General features: G+C 27.9%; 6 protein-coding genes across 7 annotated transcripts; 1 reads left to right on the top strand and 5 right to left on the bottom strand.

The window, feature by feature from the left end:
* Positions 1 to 119: 119 nt before the first annotated feature.
* On the bottom strand, positions 120 to 2,744 carry LOC128958005 (kelch-like protein 17). The gene is made up of 9 exons (XM_054303819.1): positions 2,668 to 2,744; positions 2,374 to 2,565; positions 1,775 to 1,860; positions 1,618 to 1,673; positions 1,285 to 1,504; positions 625 to 752; positions 457 to 537; positions 244 to 338; positions 120 to 189 (listed from the first exon to the last, which is right to left on the bottom strand). The coding sequence occupies exons 2-9, from the start codon at positions 2,443 to 2,445 to the stop codon at positions 166 to 168; spliced, it is 762 nt and encodes a 253-aa protein (XP_054159794.1). The 5' UTR covers positions 2,446 to 2,565; positions 2,668 to 2,744; the 3' UTR covers positions 120 to 165.
* A 1,629-nt stretch (positions 2,745 to 4,373) lies between these two features.
* Positions 4,374 to 5,263, bottom strand: LOC128957369 (uncharacterized). The gene is made up of 2 exons (XM_054303115.1): positions 5,086 to 5,263; positions 4,374 to 4,996 (listed from the first exon to the last, which is right to left on the bottom strand). Exons 1-2 carry the CDS (start codon positions 5,261 to 5,263, stop codon positions 4,374 to 4,376), a joined length of 801 nt encoding a protein of 266 aa, XP_054159090.1.
* Positions 5,264 to 5,270: 7 nt separating this feature from the next.
* Positions 5,271 to 6,325, bottom strand: LOC128957367 (neuropilin-2-like). The gene is made up of 3 exons (XM_054303113.1): positions 6,181 to 6,325; positions 5,387 to 6,075; positions 5,271 to 5,288 (listed from the first exon to the last, which is right to left on the bottom strand). The coding sequence occupies exons 1-3, from the start codon at positions 6,323 to 6,325 to the stop codon at positions 5,271 to 5,273; spliced, it is 852 nt and encodes a 283-aa protein (XP_054159088.1).
* Positions 6,326 to 7,441: 1,116 nt separating this feature from the next.
* LOC128957995 (uncharacterized) lies at positions 7,442 to 10,102 on the bottom strand. 2 transcript variants are annotated; one of them, XM_054303807.1, is made up of 3 exons: positions 10,004 to 10,102; positions 9,544 to 9,938; positions 7,442 to 9,438 (listed from the first exon to the last, which is right to left on the bottom strand). In XM_054303807.1, the coding sequence occupies exons 2-3, from the start codon at positions 9,721 to 9,723 to the stop codon at positions 7,462 to 7,464; spliced, it is 2,157 nt and encodes a 718-aa protein (XP_054159782.1). In that variant the 5' UTR covers positions 9,724 to 9,938; positions 10,004 to 10,102; the 3' UTR covers positions 7,442 to 7,461. The 2 variants fall into 2 exon arrangements, with proteins under 2 accessions (XP_054159782.1, XP_054159783.1); XM_054303808.1 differs by lacking the exon at positions 10,004 to 10,102 and having other exon boundaries at positions 9,544 to 9,962.
* A 479-nt stretch (positions 10,103 to 10,581) lies between these two features.
* On the top strand, positions 10,582 to 11,116 carry LOC128958017 (vacuolar ATPase assembly integral membrane protein vma21-like). The gene has a single exon (XM_054303831.1). It carries the CDS (start codon positions 10,738 to 10,740, stop codon positions 11,029 to 11,031), a length of 294 nt encoding a protein of 97 aa, XP_054159806.1. The 5' UTR covers positions 10,582 to 10,737; the 3' UTR covers positions 11,032 to 11,116.
* A 2,407-nt stretch (positions 11,117 to 13,523) lies between these two features.
* LOC128957366 (elongation of very long chain fatty acids protein 6-like) lies at positions 13,524 to 17,553 on the bottom strand. Its single transcript, XM_054303112.1, has 3 exons — positions 17,155 to 17,553; positions 14,414 to 15,120; positions 13,524 to 13,527 (listed from the first exon to the last, which is right to left on the bottom strand). The coding sequence occupies exons 1-3, from the start codon at positions 17,551 to 17,553 to the stop codon at positions 13,524 to 13,526; spliced, it is 1,110 nt and encodes a 369-aa protein (XP_054159087.1).
* Between the last annotated feature and the right edge of the window lie 253 nt (positions 17,554 to 17,806).

Here is a 17,806-nt window from a genome sequence, read left to right as displayed (position 1 = left end):
CGGAAATATCTATAGTGACTTTATTTATAAAGTTAAACTTAGTAATTAGTTTTTATTTTATAACAAAATAAACTAAATTTAAATACATTATTTTTCGATAAAAAATAATTAACTTAATTAATAATAATAATAATATAGTAAAATATAACCACATTTTTTGTATAATCAAGTTTTTGTAATGACAGCAGCCTAAAAAAATAAAATCCAATAATTAATAAATAAATTTCAATTAATAATTATTACCCCATATCCCCAAAGTTTATCCGGCAATGATTGTGTGTAATACCATTTATTTGAATTATAATCATATACTTCAACAGTTTCCGTAATATTAGTTGCTAAATTGAAATTAAAAATAATACCCCCCCCCCAAAATAAATAAATATATAAATATAATGTTAATACACTAATGATATTTATTAATTAATTAATTTTAATAATTAATTTTTATAATACCAGATATTTGTCCACCCAAAGCATACAATATATCATTGAAAACAATCAGTTTAAAATATCGTCTACCAGTTATCATTGATGCTAAATTAATTTTTTGATTTGTTAGGTTAAATATGTATATATATATAAATAATTTTAATTATTTGTTTTAAAAATAGTTTACTAAACCAATTGGTGTCCATTGGTTTGTTTTGGGATTATATGTTTCGCACGATTCATATACCACTGAACCATTTATACCCTCACCACCGCAAACATATATATTGCCCATAAATGATGCCGAACCAAACATATATCTAGGTTAATTAATTTTGATTTTTTTGTTTATAAAAAATTTTAAAAATTTAATACTAATAAAACCAATAATAAGTATATATATATATATATATATATATATATACTTTTAATTATAATTAAGAACATTAAAAATTATTTTTTTAAAAGAAAAACAAATTATACTATTTAGCAATGTTTCAAAAATCTATCAAATGTTACTACTGTATGTATAAATGATAGACAAAAGTGCTTGACACGTTTTTTTATATAGTTGCTCTTACTTTAAAAAGAATAAAATTAGTTAAAATAGTATAGATTTATTTTTTTTAGATTATCCAATACTGAGCATCCCTGACCCCGGAAACCCGGAGCCGTAATATACATAATGTGTAATTTATATAATGTGCTAATGCTATATCATCCGTCTCACGATTCTATAGTACCCACAAATATACTACTTTTACTTTTAAAGTTAGAGCCAACAAAAAACCGTGTCAAGGATTTTTTTTATAAATATTTATTGAGCACCGTTAGGTTTTAAAAAACTATTACCTTGTTTTAAGCATAGGTTTTATTTCTGTCCATTTATTTGAATATGTATCATATCTTTCTACTGAATTTAAATAACCATTTTTATCATTATAACCGCCGATAGCATATAATAAGCCTTCGTGTGCTACCAGTGCCAGACCACGCCTTTCCGTATTCATTGATACCATTTCATACCATTGATCGTTAAATGAATAATATTCACAAAATTTGAAAACGTTTACTAAATTTTGAATTTAAAATTAGATTTTAATATTATATATATATATATATATATTAAATATACTATTTATAAATTTATATTATTTATAATAATTATTAATCAAATTTAATTACCATTTATTCCTCCGCACGCATAAATTGAATTATTCATTAGTGCTGCATCAAATTGACTATATAATTATAAATATATAAAGTATAAAAAGTTAAAATCACAAATAACATAATTTATATTAAAGATATTTTTTTAAATATAGTAACAATATTTGTATACTCGCGTATTATTATCATCGATGCAACCGATTTCCATGTATTTGTTTGCGTATCATATGTTTCAGCGCTATTAAGTCTTCCATGAATCTTAAATAATTTATTTTTTTTTTGAAAAAATCACAAATCAATATATTTGTTAAATAACTTTAATTTGAATTTTAAAACTAACAATTATATACATATACTGAATATATATATATATATATATATATATATATATAACTAAATTATTTGAACAATATTTAGAGAGAATCTGAAATAGCGGCGGCGGCGATGCTGTCAATTACAATTATCTGATCAACAATACGTTGAATTAAAAAGTGACCATGGGCAATGTTGTAGATAATTACAGTCGTCTATCATCAATAATTTTTTTTAAACAGTCGACTATAAATTATCTTGGATATAATTAAATTGCAATTAATTTAAAAAAATGACCAATTACAACTTTATCCAAATTTTATAAAAATTATCTACATTTCAATTATTGGTCAMCTTTTAATTCAAACGTATTGTTGACCAGATAATTGTAATTAATAACATCGCCGCCGCCGCCGCTGTTTAAGACTCTCTCTATTTCTCTTTCAAATATTTACATACATTATAGCCGCCCATTGCATACAATTTTGAATCGTATGTTATTAAACCATAACTAACGCGTTCAGTGGACATGGATGGTATGGTTTGCCAGACACTGGTGTGTTGGTTGTATTTATAACAATTTAATCTAATATTTGTACCATTATATCCACCACATATATAGATTGAATTATCCGATAAATTTTCTGATAACTATAATTAAAAACAAAATAAATAAATAATTGTATTAAAATGTAATTATTATTTATAATTAAAACTATTAATTTTAAAAAAATAAATAAACAATTAATTTACATTAAATGATTCAGTTAAGTTATTAGTGATTATACTAGTAATTAGAATTGAATTGAGCAATAACAATTTATATATTAGATACATTTTTATTTAACAAAAAATTAAATTAGTTATTTATTATAGTAAATATAAATATATAAATAATTCAATTTGTGTTTTTTTTAAATATAATAAAATAAAAAATAAACTATTTATATAGACTATATATACTATTATTAAAGTTAATTAAATATACATTTTTCAAGTATTAGTTAATTAATTAATTAATAATTTTATTTGAAGTATTTATTAAATAATATTTCTTTATTTTTTAAGTACTTTATCAAACATTTTATAAGTGTTTTTTTATTATATTGTTATCATTATCTAATAATAATAATTAGTTTCAATAAAAGAAATTGATAATTATTTAGTAAAAATATTAAMAATATTTATTATTATTTAATTTTTTTAAAWGTTAWATTTAKKTAAGTTAAAAWTTTCTATCTTTAAATATTAATTAAATCTTTAATTACAAATTAAATATTGCAGTGTATAAAAAAATTAATCAAATTGTTTCTATAATAAATAAATTTAAATGGTATATACTATATATATTATATATATATATATATATATATATATATATATATATATWTAYATATATATATATATATATATGTACCTTKAACTTATTAATTAATAATTTTTAACATTTTAATGTTAAACAACATTAATCTAATTATTCTATTATAATCTGAATAAGTTATTTAGTACTTAATTTAATAATAATATATTGATAAAAAAAATTAATTAATTAATTGATAACTAAATATATATTGATATAAATTCAATGCAGTTATTAAATCGATAATCAACAACAAAAAACAACAAAATTATTTAATTATTATTTATTGATATATAATCAATATTAATACAGTTCTAAGTTTATAAAACTATTTAATGATTTTTATCAAATATATTTAGGAATTATTAATTATTATTTAAGAAATATTATTGAAAATAAATTATAACTTATTATTGGCTTTTATATATTAATATATATTTGTAATTTTGTAATTAAATTTTTAAAATAAAATCCGAAATATGATAAATCTATTATACAAAATGCTAGCTATATATTGATACCCTAAATAAAAATTATTGTATTTATTTAAAAAAAAATCAATATTAAATAAATATTTAAAAGTTTTCTCAATTAATTAGATTAATTAAAAATATATTTTTAGTTTAAAATATAAAAGTACTGTGTAAATAGTTAAATTATTAAATAAAAAAATAATCAATTTTATAATCAATTTGTTATTATAATAAATAAATTCTTATGTTATAAATTATAATGTACCTTGAACTTATTAATTAATAATTATCACAACAATTAAATAATTATTCTATTAATATCTAATAAATTATTTTTTAGTTAAAATATAATAACTTTTTTTATAACAAAATTTATTAATATAATTTCAATGCATATTTTTTTAATTTTTAATTAAATTCAATATGATTATATTGATAAAGTAAAATTAAAAAAAATTCAATTATAATTTATTTATTTATAAATCTAATAATACAGTATAATAATTATAATAATAATATAGTTTACACAACTATTGTATTTTAAATACTATATGACACACAAACAATCAAAAATTGCTTACAATACTAGAAAAAATAATAATTTAAAAATTAAAAAAAATTAATTTTTAATAGACATAGACTTCGCACAGAATAGCGCTAAACAAATGTCGCGAATGTTTGTCGACACCGAAGCCAATGATATAGACATATCGGGCGACAGCGTGTGTATCGCAGGTCACGTGAATACGAGACGATCGGCGCAATTGGTCGGCACCGATACGGGCGCATGTCTTTAGCGAATGATGGCCACCACCGCCACCACCACCACCAATACCTGTCGCCGATAGAGTCTGATTGACGGCACCGCCGCCGCCGCCGCCGGCAGTAGTAGTGGTGGTGGTTATAAATTTGGCGCTCTTATCGTAGGCAATGGTCAACCGTTCGATATTGTTATCAATGTAGTGGTGTGGCCACGAAACTATGACTACACCGTGAATCGGAACCGTTTCGGCCAAGTCGACCATCCAGACGGGTGTCTCAACAAAATAGTTGTCCAAAAGGGCACACTTTTGCATAGTTGTTGACTGTTGTTGGTGTTGTTGATCGTAGTCATCGGCGGAGGTGTCGGCGCCTCCACTGTTGCCGCTGATACCATCCACTGCATAGTTAGAGTTACCGAACTCCCAGTGCGTCCACGAGTGACGTTTATCATTGATCCAAGTGCTACGATGATAGGCCAAGTTGGGCACTGGTAGTTAGGAGCAGATAAATATATAGGATAGATATTACTGATCAATAAAACTATTTGTTTCATTGATTGATTGATTGATAGTATACCGCATTCGCTATAGTTGTTAACACGGAAAAACCCGTCGGGACACTGGCCGTCAAACAGACAGCCAATCACACCGACACGCATTGCTATACGCGTCCTCCATGTCAGTACATTGAAGCGAACATAGCGGGCAACAAACGGCTGACCAAAATAGTGCCACCGTTTGGTTTCCTTATCCATATTGGCGTCAAATTTCTTGGCGTTGCTGGTTGTAGTGGTCGTCAAATTGATGGTATCGGTATCATCCTTATAGTACGTCCAGCGTAACGAGTCATTGGAATAGGAGATAGAATAGGAGGTAACCCAATGTCGGCGAAACGGTGCACCAGTACCGCGGGTGACAACGCCTACGATTTTGGTCGGCGGTCCCAAATCGACGGCCAGCCACTGGTTCTGATTGTTCCATTTGGCGCACCAGCCGACCGATCCGTCGATGTAGGCATTTTCTGGCGCACAGTAGGCATCCTGAGGCCAGGTTCGGGAACTCGAAGCCTTATAGACAGTACGGGGCGGATAGTTGATGACAGTATCACATCGACGGCAACCGAGTAGTTCCACTCGCAGGCCCGGGTAGTTACTGTGCCACGTAAGGACTTCCAGGCGGACAAATCGGGTAACCTGTAGATCGGCCAACAAGTAATACTGTAGCGAATGCGAGTCCCTGTTGGCCAACACTGTCTGCTTCTGGTTATAGTAATGCCATTGGTTGGCATCGGTACTGAACATCAGCCTATAGGACCGGATCCACGATTTACCGTCGGCCCGGCCCTGAGTGACCAGACCGTTGATGGCCGTTTCGTAGCCCAAATCGATTTGCAAATAGTTGTATGTACTGTTCGGATTCGGACACCAGCCACGGCCGGGCCACTGATGAATGCGGGCGTAACGGGTATTACAGTTGGGATCTTTTTGATGGTGATTATTGCTGGAGCTGTCGCTCAGTTGCCAGTCGTGAATGCGGCCATCGATTAGACCCAGTGGTCGATTGCAGTCTATTTAGAGATATATAGTCGGGAATTGTTTCCCGTAATTTTCGGGACCAATCATTTAACTTTGATTTTTCAACAACAACAAAAATTATTTAAATAATTACATGCCTTTCAATTGAGACCAGTCATCATAGTAGCCTCTCTGAGCTTGGATTAGATTATTGATGGCCAACAGTTCAGCTACCAGTGCTATGATTAGCAATAGTATAGTATTTGCTAAAAAATTGATGAGTTTTATGATTATGTTTTTCATTGATGATAATTATATTTGAATAAATAATTTTTTTATAATAAATTAATTTTTTAATTTCAATGTTAAAACTGATTAATTAATTAATTTTTTTGGTTTTGTTTTTACATAATTTTGTTTTTGACAATACATAAGCTTATTATCACTGTTTTTATTATTATTATTATTATTACTATCATCTCATTTATTATTTATAATTATTGATGTTTTTTTGTATGTGTGTCTATAGATATAGATGTCTATGTGTTTTGTGTGTGTATGTGGTTTGGCATACAATAGATGATCAAAAAAAAAATTAAATATATATATTTTAAAAATAATAAAAAATGATTATTAAATCACATAATATCTTTTAGACTGAAAAAATTAATTATAATAATATAATAAATTTATCAAATATTTCAATAATTTATTGTTTTTAAGTAATTTTAGTATTGATTTTTTTTTTGGGTCTCTCTTTCTAATGTTAATTCAATTCAATTTTTCCAATTTACATATAATTATTTTTCTATATTTTTAAACAAAATAAAATAACAATAAAATTCATTCATTATAATTAGTATTAATTATAATAGTTTTATAATTTCATAGCATATATAATGTTTAAGTATTGTATAAATATATTTATATATATAAATATTTTATCACTTTTTTAAAAAAAAAATCATATAAATATAAATTTTATAATTTTTAATAAATATACACTTTTCTTATAAATTTAAATTTGTAATATATTTTTTTGTTTTGTTAAGTTTAAATAGTTATAATGTAATAATAATAATAATAATATAATTATAATATATATGATTATAACATTAAATTGCTAAAAGGGTTGTTTTACCGTAAATTTTTAAATAAAAATTAAACATTAAAAAAAATATATATATATATATATATATAGAAACTATAAATATATAATTATGTAAATAATATAGATATTTAAATATCAGATATACAATATATATATATATATGTATATATACAGTATATATGTATATATACAGTATATATGTATATATACAGTATATATGTATATATACAGTATATATGTATATATACAGTATATATGTATATATACAGTATATATGTATATATACAGTATATATGTATATATATATAAGTATATATATATGTATTGTTTAATAATGTTGTTTATGATGTTGTTGTTTAGGCAGTGATCGCCAATTGGTGTCCGACCGGTGGCTATTGTTGTGTTGCTGTTGGCTATCATCATACGATCGACGACTAGTGTTGTTGGACTCAGATCGCGGTGTCCACGATTTGCGACTATCATCGCCGCGTGTGATGGCGGCGCCAGCGACGGCGGTGGACGAGGAAGTGCTTGTAGTTGTGGAGGACATGTAGTTATTTCTAGGCGATGATGATGACGAAGACGACGACATATCGGTAGTCGTGGTGGTGTTGGCACCTCCTCTGGGCAAACGGCTATCGGCCGCCGTCGCAGTGGACACTACTTGACCGGCAGCGGTGTCGTCGACCTCTTTACTACGATAATACTTGCCATCATTTTTGTTGTTATTATAATTATTACTATAATAGTTATTATCATAACTATTATTATTATTATTATAACCTCCTCTTCCGTTATGTTGGTAATGATGATAACTACCGGTACTCTTGTTATTAAACTTATTATTATAATTACTACTACTATTGTAATGATTACTACTATTACTATTACTACTACTAGTGTTGTTATAGTTATAATTATTGTTGTATTGTTTTCTCGGCTGAAACGGTTGTCTTCGCTGCTGTTGCTGTGGCGGCGATCGGTATTGATTGTAATGATTATTCTGATGATGACTACCAGTAGTAGGTTTGCTATAATAATGGCTATCTTGTTGTTGTTCTTGTTGTTGTCGTCGTTGATGGTGATTATGTTGCTGTTGATGGTTGTGGTGCTGTTCCGACCAAATCCTATTGAACGCAGCCTTTCTGTTCAGTTCTTCTAAATATTTTTCGTTCGGTCCGGAAATCTGTGCCATATATGACAACATTTTCAGATAAATACCTAACAATACGTAGACATCGTAGGCGGCGTAATAGATCATCTCTTCGGTTAGCGGACGCGAACACCAGTAGTTACTGTTACCGACGTAACGTTTTTTGACCACCGCTTTCAACGGATTGCAACCGTAGCCGCCGTACAGTTCGAACAGTCCGTTCAGACCGATTGCCTCCGATGACGATTGTTGGCCACAACTACCGCCGCCACCACCACTGACTACCATATCTTTGCTAATCTCAGTGCTGCTGCTGATGACAGTGTGAACAGCTTGAGTATCGATAAAGTTATTCAAAACGACACCAAAATCCCGGTGCAGTGCATAGCTATCGTCTTCGCAGCCGTGAAACACTTTCTTAATACTGTTGGACTCTAGCAATCGTTTTAGACAATAGTCGACTAAATTAGGATTAGACCAGACATCGAATATGAAGATTTGCGGATAAACTTTACCACCGATACCACTACTGTCGCCACCATTGTTCAGGTCGACAGCGGTTGCGGCAGTCATCAGATGTTTGGGCAGATAAGCCAATTGAATTAGTGTAACAGTTCCGCGAACAGAGCCCAAGTTAACACCCTCTAAGTCAACGGTAACTACATCGGCCATTGAAAATATCTGGTCGACAATCTGTTTGCCGTGATATGTGTTGACAATAATACGAGTGTTTCGGTAGACTTCGGTGTCCAGTTCAATGGGTGCATCAATACGTGTGATAGTATGACCATTAATGGCCGCACGTTTCAGATGTTCGCTGAGTGCTACACAACCGTCTTCGGTAATGGAAAATCGATCCGAATGTGACCTCAGAAATTCGGTCAACTGATCCAGTGATTGGGCACAAACGGAGCGGACAGCGTTGGCCGCCTGCGAGCGCATATCGTAGAGACGTTGCAATGGTACCAAATAGGCGCCCAATCGACGCAATTGAAACTCATAGAAATCAATGGCCACAGCTATGCGCTGATGTGATCGGCGGTCATCATCAGCGTCGCTGTCGGCGTACAGATCGCTGGCAGCCGTCATCGATACCATACCCGATGCGACCGTAAAAATGGATGGATATTGCCATAAGAAGACTAAAATACCCTATTGTTTAATAAAAGAAAGAGAGAGACAGAGAGAGAGAGAGAGAGAGAGAGAGAGGTTAGTGATCGGCAGAGGTTGTGGTAATTGTGTGCACACAAAACATACGGGAAGACCGTCGACGCCGCGTCCAGTAATACGTCTGAGGCCACGGCTGACAGTACTATATTCGCTATAGAGACCCAATTTGCTGACCAACTCTTTCAGTGTTACCGGCTGTTCGCCGCTGGCGGTCAGTATGTCCAGCAAAAGCATTACAACATTGTGTCGAAGACTTTCGTCGTCCATGACTTCTTCGGGAACTGTTGTTTTCGGGAGAGAGAGAGAGAGAGAGATGTCGCGCGCGCGGACAGACTTTTGTTTTCTCTGTGGATCAGATGACTGACTGACTGATGAAGAAGAAGTTGTTGCTGTGAATGACTGAATGAATGAAGAAATATTGTCGTAGTCCGTAGTCTATCGGATGTGCTGTTGTTGTGGTTATCTTGAAATCTGGTGAATGTCTTCACCAAAAAAAAAACATCGGTTAATATAATAATAATAATAATAATAATGTGTTTTTATATACAGTATAAGTGTTTATGTGTTAAGTGTTTTTTGAAACCCTGTATTACACACACACACAGTGTGTATGTACTGTATGTATGTATGTGTGTATAACATAACGTATTTTGTGCGCACACGCAGTCAAAACATTTAAATCAAATCAACAAAAAAAATATAGTGAGAGACGATATTGTTGCGCTGCACGTGCATCAACTTATTATTATTATAACACACACATGCATGCACGTGATAAGTGCGTGCATACAAATTATTATAAAATTAATATACAATTAAACAATAATTATTAAATGATTAAATTAATTATTATTAATAAAAACAATATTAGAAATTTAATCTAGATTAAATTGTAATTATTATTTTTAACAAAAATTGTTATTTTAAAAGTTATAATTAAACACACACACACACACACACACATTGTATAGTCCAAAATAGACCCAAAATGTTTATGTTGATAATACCAAGATAATTTGGTACTATTTATAACTATAACGTACAGTATATTGTATACTAATGTTAGGCTAAACAGTATTAATGATTGTTTTTAGTGCATCAGTTCAATAGATATGAGACGCCCTCTCAACACACAAAACACACACACATTGTATAACTGATTGATTGACTGAAAAACTATAACTATTTAGTGATTATTAACTAATTATTAACTAAAATATTGTTAATAATAATAATAATTATTAACTAATAATAATAATAATAACCCGATTTCCCGACACAATGGCCGACCAAATCGGCGATCGTAATCCATTGATAACTCTGGTCTACTATTCGATAGCAATGGTCACCTGTCCTATCGGCGGCTATTTCCTGTCGCGGCCACTGTTCGAGTTGGTCACCAGCGGTCAATCGGTTAACATTTATTCGGCCATTACGGCCGTAATCATAGTCCACATTATATTGTTTATGTTTGTCTATATTGCCTACAACGAGGACAAAAAGTTGGCCACCACTACTAGCAGTATGCAGCCGACGGTTAAAGTGTCCAAAACTATGGCCCAGAAAGTCGACTAAAAAACGGCGATTAAATTTAGCCCAAAAAAAATTTTTTTTTTTGTTTTATTTGTTTTGATATTTATATGTATAATATTTAACTACAATATATATATATAACATTTGATTAATATGTGTATATAATTTATATTTTAATTAAATTAATTAATTATCGTATTTATATATATATATAAATATTTATGATAATAATAATTATTATTAATTAATTAATTACTAGTAATTAATTGATTTACAGGTATATATATATATATATAGGAGTGATATTTTATCATTTAAAAAAAATTTTAGTAGTAATTAGTAGTTTAATCAATAGTTATGATTTAATTTTTTTTAGATTTATAAATTATTAACTAAGTGACCCACCTCCAATAATTATATATATATATATATATATATATATATTGATTGATCTCAATTGATTGAATTGAGTTGACGAGGGTCACTTTATTTTTTTTTTGTATATTATAGTATTAATATATACAGTATATATGTAATATAAACAAGACACACACACATACATAAAATGTACTAGATTATTTTTGTTATTGTAGTAAATTATACATATAATTATTTATATATATATATATATATATATTATGATTCATAATCAAGTTTCACAAATTTCATTTGTTTTGTTTTTTTGTGATAAAACATTTTTTATACATATATTTTCGGTAATAATGTATGACTTTTTTTGTGCAAATATATTTTTTTTTGATAATGAAATAAAACTAAAAAAATAGGAAATTTTTTTCAAAAAAATAAAATTTTGCAATTGTTTATCAACAACAAAATTATTATATGATATATAAAAAAAATAGATTAGTAAACAATTTTACTTATAAAACTTAAAACTTAATTTTAAAATTATTAATAGTATTGAATATATTATTAGATTAATAATAATTGATAATCCATACAAAACATGATAAATCATCGAAAAATTATTTATAATTTAGTGTACAGGTAGTTTTTAAAACAAACAAACAAACATTCAAACCTACCCTATCCAGGCCTGTATAGGTCCAGTACAGTGGGTCAGTACAGTTGATAGCCACTGGTTAGTTATATATATATATACAGGTATACTACAGGTTGTACCACAATCTATACAGGTATATACCGGTGCAGTACAACCAACCACCCATTATATATGGTGTGCTTAACACTTAACACACACACACTTTTGCAGACTAACTAACCAACCAACAAAAAAATATCACATTTATTTGTTACACACTATTTGTGCCATCAATTATCATACACACACACACCATCCCATCCCATCCCATCCCATCCCATCAGCAATGACTAAGACTAGGAGTGGTCTGTGTACTGCATCCATGTCCACGGCTATCACTACCGGTAGCCGGTCGGCAAAGACAACACCGTCGGCAGTTGGCCGCAAACTACTGTTGCGCGACGGCGATGACGATACCATCAAACGTTCGCAGACTGACCACAAACAGCAGCAGCGGCAGTCGTCGGTAGCCGTCGACAGTCGCTGGACAGCTCAGAAGCGTATGCTGAAGACAATGTCGTCGTCGACGACGACCAGAAAAAAACTGAAACTTAGCGACGAAAACCTGGAAGACACAGATGAATGGACTGATGTAAAGACATTATCGTCGAAAGTGGCCATCAAGTTGTTGTTCGGTGACGACGACAACGACGGCGAAACTCAAGAGTCAGATAAAGAGCTATTACTACTACTAAATGGTGATCCGTCTGATGATAATAATAATACGTCTGGCAGTCATACGGGTGGTGGTGGTAGCGTAGGACAACCCCAGACCACCACAGGCGGCCGGTCCGTATCGGTTGGTCGCATGTTGTGGTTGGCATTGGTGGTCATAGTCGTGCCGGCTATGATCGGCAGTCTCTGGCTATGTTTGACAACGACTGATGACTATTACTACTACTACTACACCAAAAACATTGGTCCGATTGTCGATAGTTTACCGAAAGTTTTCGGCAATTTTTTCCAGTCAGTCACCGATTTTGCCGATAATTATAATAATATTACCATTGATTATATTAGTCTGTATTTTGCTAATGTATTTAATAATACTAATAATGTGATCAACAAATTGATGACATTTTTATCTAAAATCAATATTTTTAGTTTCTAAATAATAATTATGACAAAAATAGTAATAATAATAAATTATTGGATTTTTTTAAGCAATTTGTTTTTATTTATTAATAATAAATATTATTTATTTAGACGATTCAAAAAAAAATATTTTATATAATCATAAAATTAATACTAATATAAAAAAATTAATTGATGACAAACAAAATTATTCAGTGTAATTTTTGTTTTAAATTCAATGTTTTTATTTTTTATATACCGGTATATATCATATATATTCATTTAATTTATTTTATTTTAATTACAATTTATCAATATTTATCAATAGTTGCATACAATAATTAATTGAATGACATTATAGACAACGATAGTTGAAATTAAGATAAAATAATAGCAATTATCTAAAGTCGATATTTAACATAATTATTTTTGTTACTGAAAATTGAAAATTAGATAAAATTAGGTAATTTATATACTCATACACTATTATATAATTTATTTTTTAAAAAACTATAGTTAATCTGCACTAAAAATGGATTTTTTAAATAATTTAATAAAAATAATAATAATATGACAATAAAAAATATAATACTAGTAATAATTTTTATTTAAAAAAAATACTTTATATGTTTAATCTCAAATATATTTTTTTTTAATTTTTATGTAGATATTTAAAAAAATTATCTTAATAAATAATTAAAAATAAATTCTATTAATTATACTTAACATATAGTACAGTATATTAAACATTTAAAAAATACATAATTTTTTAATGTATTTATTTTAATTTAACTATTTTAAAAAAAACTATTAAATAAATTTAGTTTAAACATTTCTATTCAAATAATAATAATAATAATAACAACGACAACAAAAAATAATTATTTTATTCAAAAAAAATCTTGATAATAAAAAAACAATCATTAAGTCAATCATTGAGATTTAAATTTCAAAAAATTAAAGTTTCAATAAATTATAATTATTTTTAATTAATTAATTAATTAGTCAATCAATCAATTAATAGAAAAAATAACATAAAAATTAATGATTGAATATGGTATAGTATAATGTATATTAAATATTATTTTTAAAAATAACAAAATAATTTTTATTATTATTATTAAAATACTGTATTATATAATAATTAGTAGAAATATTATAACAATTATAAAATAAAAATTAATTAAAACAAAAAAAAACTGTTGAAATGTTTATGATTATTAATTAACCTTGATGCATTTATTATTATTAATTTGTTGTTGTTGATAATTATGACTTGATGGTGACAATGATGGTGATGATGATGACGATAATAATGATGTCGATGCTGATGATGGCGCTGATGATGGTGATAATGTTGATGATAATAGTTTACCATTACTACTACTACTACTACTATAGCAACAATTGATTGGTGCCGTCGGGACCACAACAGATCGGCGCTTATGATTAGGATGATTGTGGCCACTGGTCTCAGCCGATGTTACCGATGACCCGCATTTGTACGACAATTGTTTTTGTTTTTGTTGTTTCTTAACCAATAGATAGGTACGGATGAAAAAGTTGACAAACAATAGGAAAAACACATAGTATAGTACTAGACCAGTGGTAACTACCGATACGGACAGATCGCACGGCAGACCGTTTAGTTTGAACTGAAAGGCACGCAAATTGATGTATAAGCCGAACATCATTTGCAGTATCTGTAGTGATGTAATAAATTTGGCCACCAGTGGCGGTACGGCCAGCCGTACGGCTTTCATGGCGTAGTAGGTATACATGAGCGAATGGACCAGGAAGTTCATGTTGACCATCCAGCGGGCAGTGGCCGGTATGTCGGCGTAGACATACCACGAGTAGCACAGTGTTAGACAGTGGTGTATCCAGTGAAGTTTGATTAGGCGCTGCCGGCGCAATATGATGAATAGGGTGTCGCCCAGTTCGACCACTTTCGATATGACAAACAGCCAGTACCAGAATACTAGACGGATGTCCTTATTATTTAATATTTATAAAAAAAAATAAAAATATTTTAGTTTTTTTGTGTTAAATTTTGATAATAATGGTTTACCCAATAAATATATTAAATTAAAATATGTATGATAAAAAATAATTAAATTAAATAGGTTAGTTAATCAATAAACAAACAAACAAACATAAAAAATCAATTAAAGATATTTAGTTTAGTTTTATTTGTTTGTTTGTTTGCTATCTAATATCAATATTATTACTGTATATTAGATGTGTGTGTATTTAATTTATTTTACTAAATAATCATTTATTTTTTTTAACCTAATATATTAATTTTAATTTCGTATTTTTTTAAATAATTTAATTTATATTATTATTACTGTATTTGAGTGTATATATATATATATACAGTATTAGTTAATTTAATTTTTATAAATTTCAATATATATATATATATATATATATATAATTGACTTTTTTATACTCTATATATTGTATTACAGTAATTTAATATATAATTTAATAATTTATGAGTTAATAAATATAATTTGTTTATTTATTTATTTTTTTTGGTGGAGGTTTTAAATTTAATTATTACAACTAAAACTAATAGCACTTGTAATTTGATTTATAATTTGAAAAATATTAGTAATATTTACATTTAAACTATTCATTCAGTAATTAAAATATTTAGTTACAGCAAAGTTATTATTACATTATTACTTATATATCAATATATTGTTATATAATATTTATTTATTATTATAATTATAAAATATAACAAATTTTTTATTATGATAAAAATAATCATTATTTTTTTTGTCTATAAAACAGTATTACATATAACTTAAATATCTTAATTACCGGAAGGCAATACACACTACACTATAAAAAATAAATAAATAAATCGTATCATAAGTTATGATAAGTAAAATAGTAAAAAAAATAAATAAAATAAAAAACATTAAAAAACAACTTTAACTAATTTAAAAATATTTTGTATATATATATATTATAAATTATATACAAAAAAAAATAATAATAAATAAAGTCATTCAATATACTGTGTATATAAGTTTGAAAAAACAAGATTTTTTTGCCATCAATTTAACTATAACTAAAACGATTCATAACATGTGTGCCATTTTATATAAATTATATTTTATAATATATAGTATATATATACTTATATATTTATATAAATGAAAAACATTAAAATATATTTATTATTGTATGTGAAATCTTAATTAAATTTATTTTTAAAAAATGCGGTTAAGTTTTTATTTTTTTATTTTCTTCAGTGAAAACACATAATTTTTATATATATATTATATATTAATGTTATAAATATTATATTATTGCAAAATAAAAAATTATATGACTAGGATTAACAACTACTAGCATACTTGTATTATTATTATTATTATGAATATAAATACTCAAAAAATTTTAAATATAATAATAATAATAAACTTATAGATATTATTTGGCACAATTATTATATGCATATACAGTATATACATTATATAACATATATATATATATATAAATAATTTACTATATCTCTAGCTATATAGTTAGCAAATAAAAAACAAAACAAAAAAACTAAATTTAAAATTAAATTAAGCTAATTGTATAATTTATTGCATTTGTGTTTTTTGTTGGGTAATAAATAAAAAGCAATGTAATGTAAAATTAAAATTAAATTAATTTTTTTTTAAATACTAAAAGTTTACTATAAGTTATAACACACACACTATATGCAGATTAAAAAAACATAGTAACCACTAGTATATTATCTACCAAAAAAAACATATTAAAAATAAATTAAATTAATTTTTAAAAAAAAACCGTATGATATCATAATACTGTATATGATTATATAATATACAGTAAACTTTTTTTTAAAATCAAAAAAAATTTGTACTGTATATACTGTATAATTACACACTTTTTTTATGAAAAAATACATTATAAAATAATTTTTAAAAATAAATTAATTAAAAATAAATTAATTAAAAATAAATTAATTAATAATAAATAAAATCATAACAAACTTCATAATAACACGACTCGCAAAACGAGGCATAAATGCCTTTAGTTAGCAAAATGGCTATAAATTCCGGTAAACACTTGATTGTACCGCAAATTGAAAATAAGGCCAAACATGTACTCCATAGGGCCAGCGGTAGCCGTAAATTGAATGGCTTGTCGCGGGTGTTCATCCATGTTTGCAGTACATGTACAATGGTTACATAGACTATGCTTATGTAGATTGAATAGTGCCAGTGATCCCGGAGCCATTCCTGTTTGTATTCGTGTGTACGGCGAAAGTTATCTTCAAATTTAAAGGCAAACGGAAATCCCGAAAACTGGTGCCAATTGGTTGACCATTGTTTTGAACCGATTTTGGCTATTATATGATGATTATTATAGCGTGTATCGTTGAATAGCATGTTGTGTTGTGTTGTTATATGGTGTGTATAATGATAAATATATAGATGTTTGCTGTGTATGTATGTGTATGGATGAGGAACTGGATGTGATGGTGTTGAGGATGGAGTTGAGGCTGGAGTTGAGGAACGGTTGTTATTATTAATTTTTGGACAGTCGGGTCAGCTAATAGTTTTGATCATCAATGACTGTAATAACATTTTTTTCTCTGGTAATACTGATAATTATTATTAATATTATTATTATTATTATTAC

This window comes from Oppia nitens, unplaced genomic scaffold (assembly GCF_028296485.1).
Source record: "Oppia nitens isolate AA-2021 unplaced genomic scaffold, nextdenovo-longstitch-racon4-pilon3 scaffold3_pilon_pilon_pilon, whole genome shotgun sequence".
In the NCBI taxonomy this organism is placed as follows: domain Eukaryota; kingdom Metazoa; phylum Arthropoda; class Arachnida; order Sarcoptiformes; family Oppiidae; genus Oppia; species Oppia nitens.
Note: the sequence above shows the minus strand (reverse complement) of the source record. Positions and strands in the feature narration are given on the sequence as shown.

What these genes read in the sequence shown, in the direction of transcription:
- LOC128957366 (XM_054303112.1), bottom strand. Translation starts at nt 17,553, where the DNA reads ATGCTATTCAACGATACACGCTATAATAATCATCATATAATAGCCAAA. An exon ending in GCGAGTCGTGTTATTATGAA is followed by an intron (nt 15,121 to 17,154) that starts GTTTGTTATGAT and finishes TTAAATAATAAG; the next exon opens with GACATCCGTCTAGTATTCTG.
- LOC128957367 (XM_054303113.1), bottom strand. Translation starts at nt 6,325, where the DNA reads ATGAAAAACATAATCATAAAACTCATCAATTTTTTAGCAAATACTATA. An exon ending in TGACTGGTCTCAATTGAAAG is followed by an intron (nt 6,076 to 6,180) that starts GCATGTAATTAT and finishes ATCTCTAAATAG; the next exon opens with ACTGCAATCGACCACTGGGT.
- LOC128958005 (XM_054303819.1), bottom strand. Translation starts at nt 2,445, where the DNA reads ATGTCCACTGAACGCGTTAGTTATGGTTTAATAACATACGATTCAAAA. An exon ending in TCGATGATAATAATACGCGA is followed by an intron (nt 1,674 to 1,774) that starts GTATACAAATAT and finishes ATAATTATATAG; the next exon opens with TCAATTTGATGCAGCACTAA. An exon ending in ATAAACTTTGGGGATATGGG is followed by an intron (nt 190 to 243) that starts GTAATAATTATT and finishes TTATTTTTTTAG; the next exon opens with GCTGCTGTCATTACAAAAAC.
- LOC128957995 (XM_054303807.1), bottom strand. Translation starts at nt 9,723, where the DNA reads ATGGACGACGAAAGTCTTCGACACAATGTTGTAATGCTTTTGCTGGAC. An exon ending in GCGGCGTCGACGGTCTTCCC is followed by an intron (nt 9,439 to 9,543) that starts GTATGTTTTGTG and finishes ATTAAACAATAG; the next exon opens with GGTATTTTAGTCTTCTTATG.
- LOC128958017 (XM_054303831.1), top strand. Translation starts at nt 10,738, where the DNA reads ATGGCCGACCAAATCGGCGATCGTAATCCATTGATAACTCTGGTCTAC.
- LOC128957369 (XM_054303115.1), bottom strand. Translation starts at nt 5,263, where the DNA reads ATGGATAAGGAAACCAAACGGTGGCACTATTTTGGTCAGCCGTTTGTT. An exon ending in TAACAACTATAGCGAATGCG is followed by an intron (nt 4,997 to 5,085) that starts GTATACTATCAA and finishes CCTAACTACCAG; the next exon opens with TGCCCAACTTGGCCTATCAT.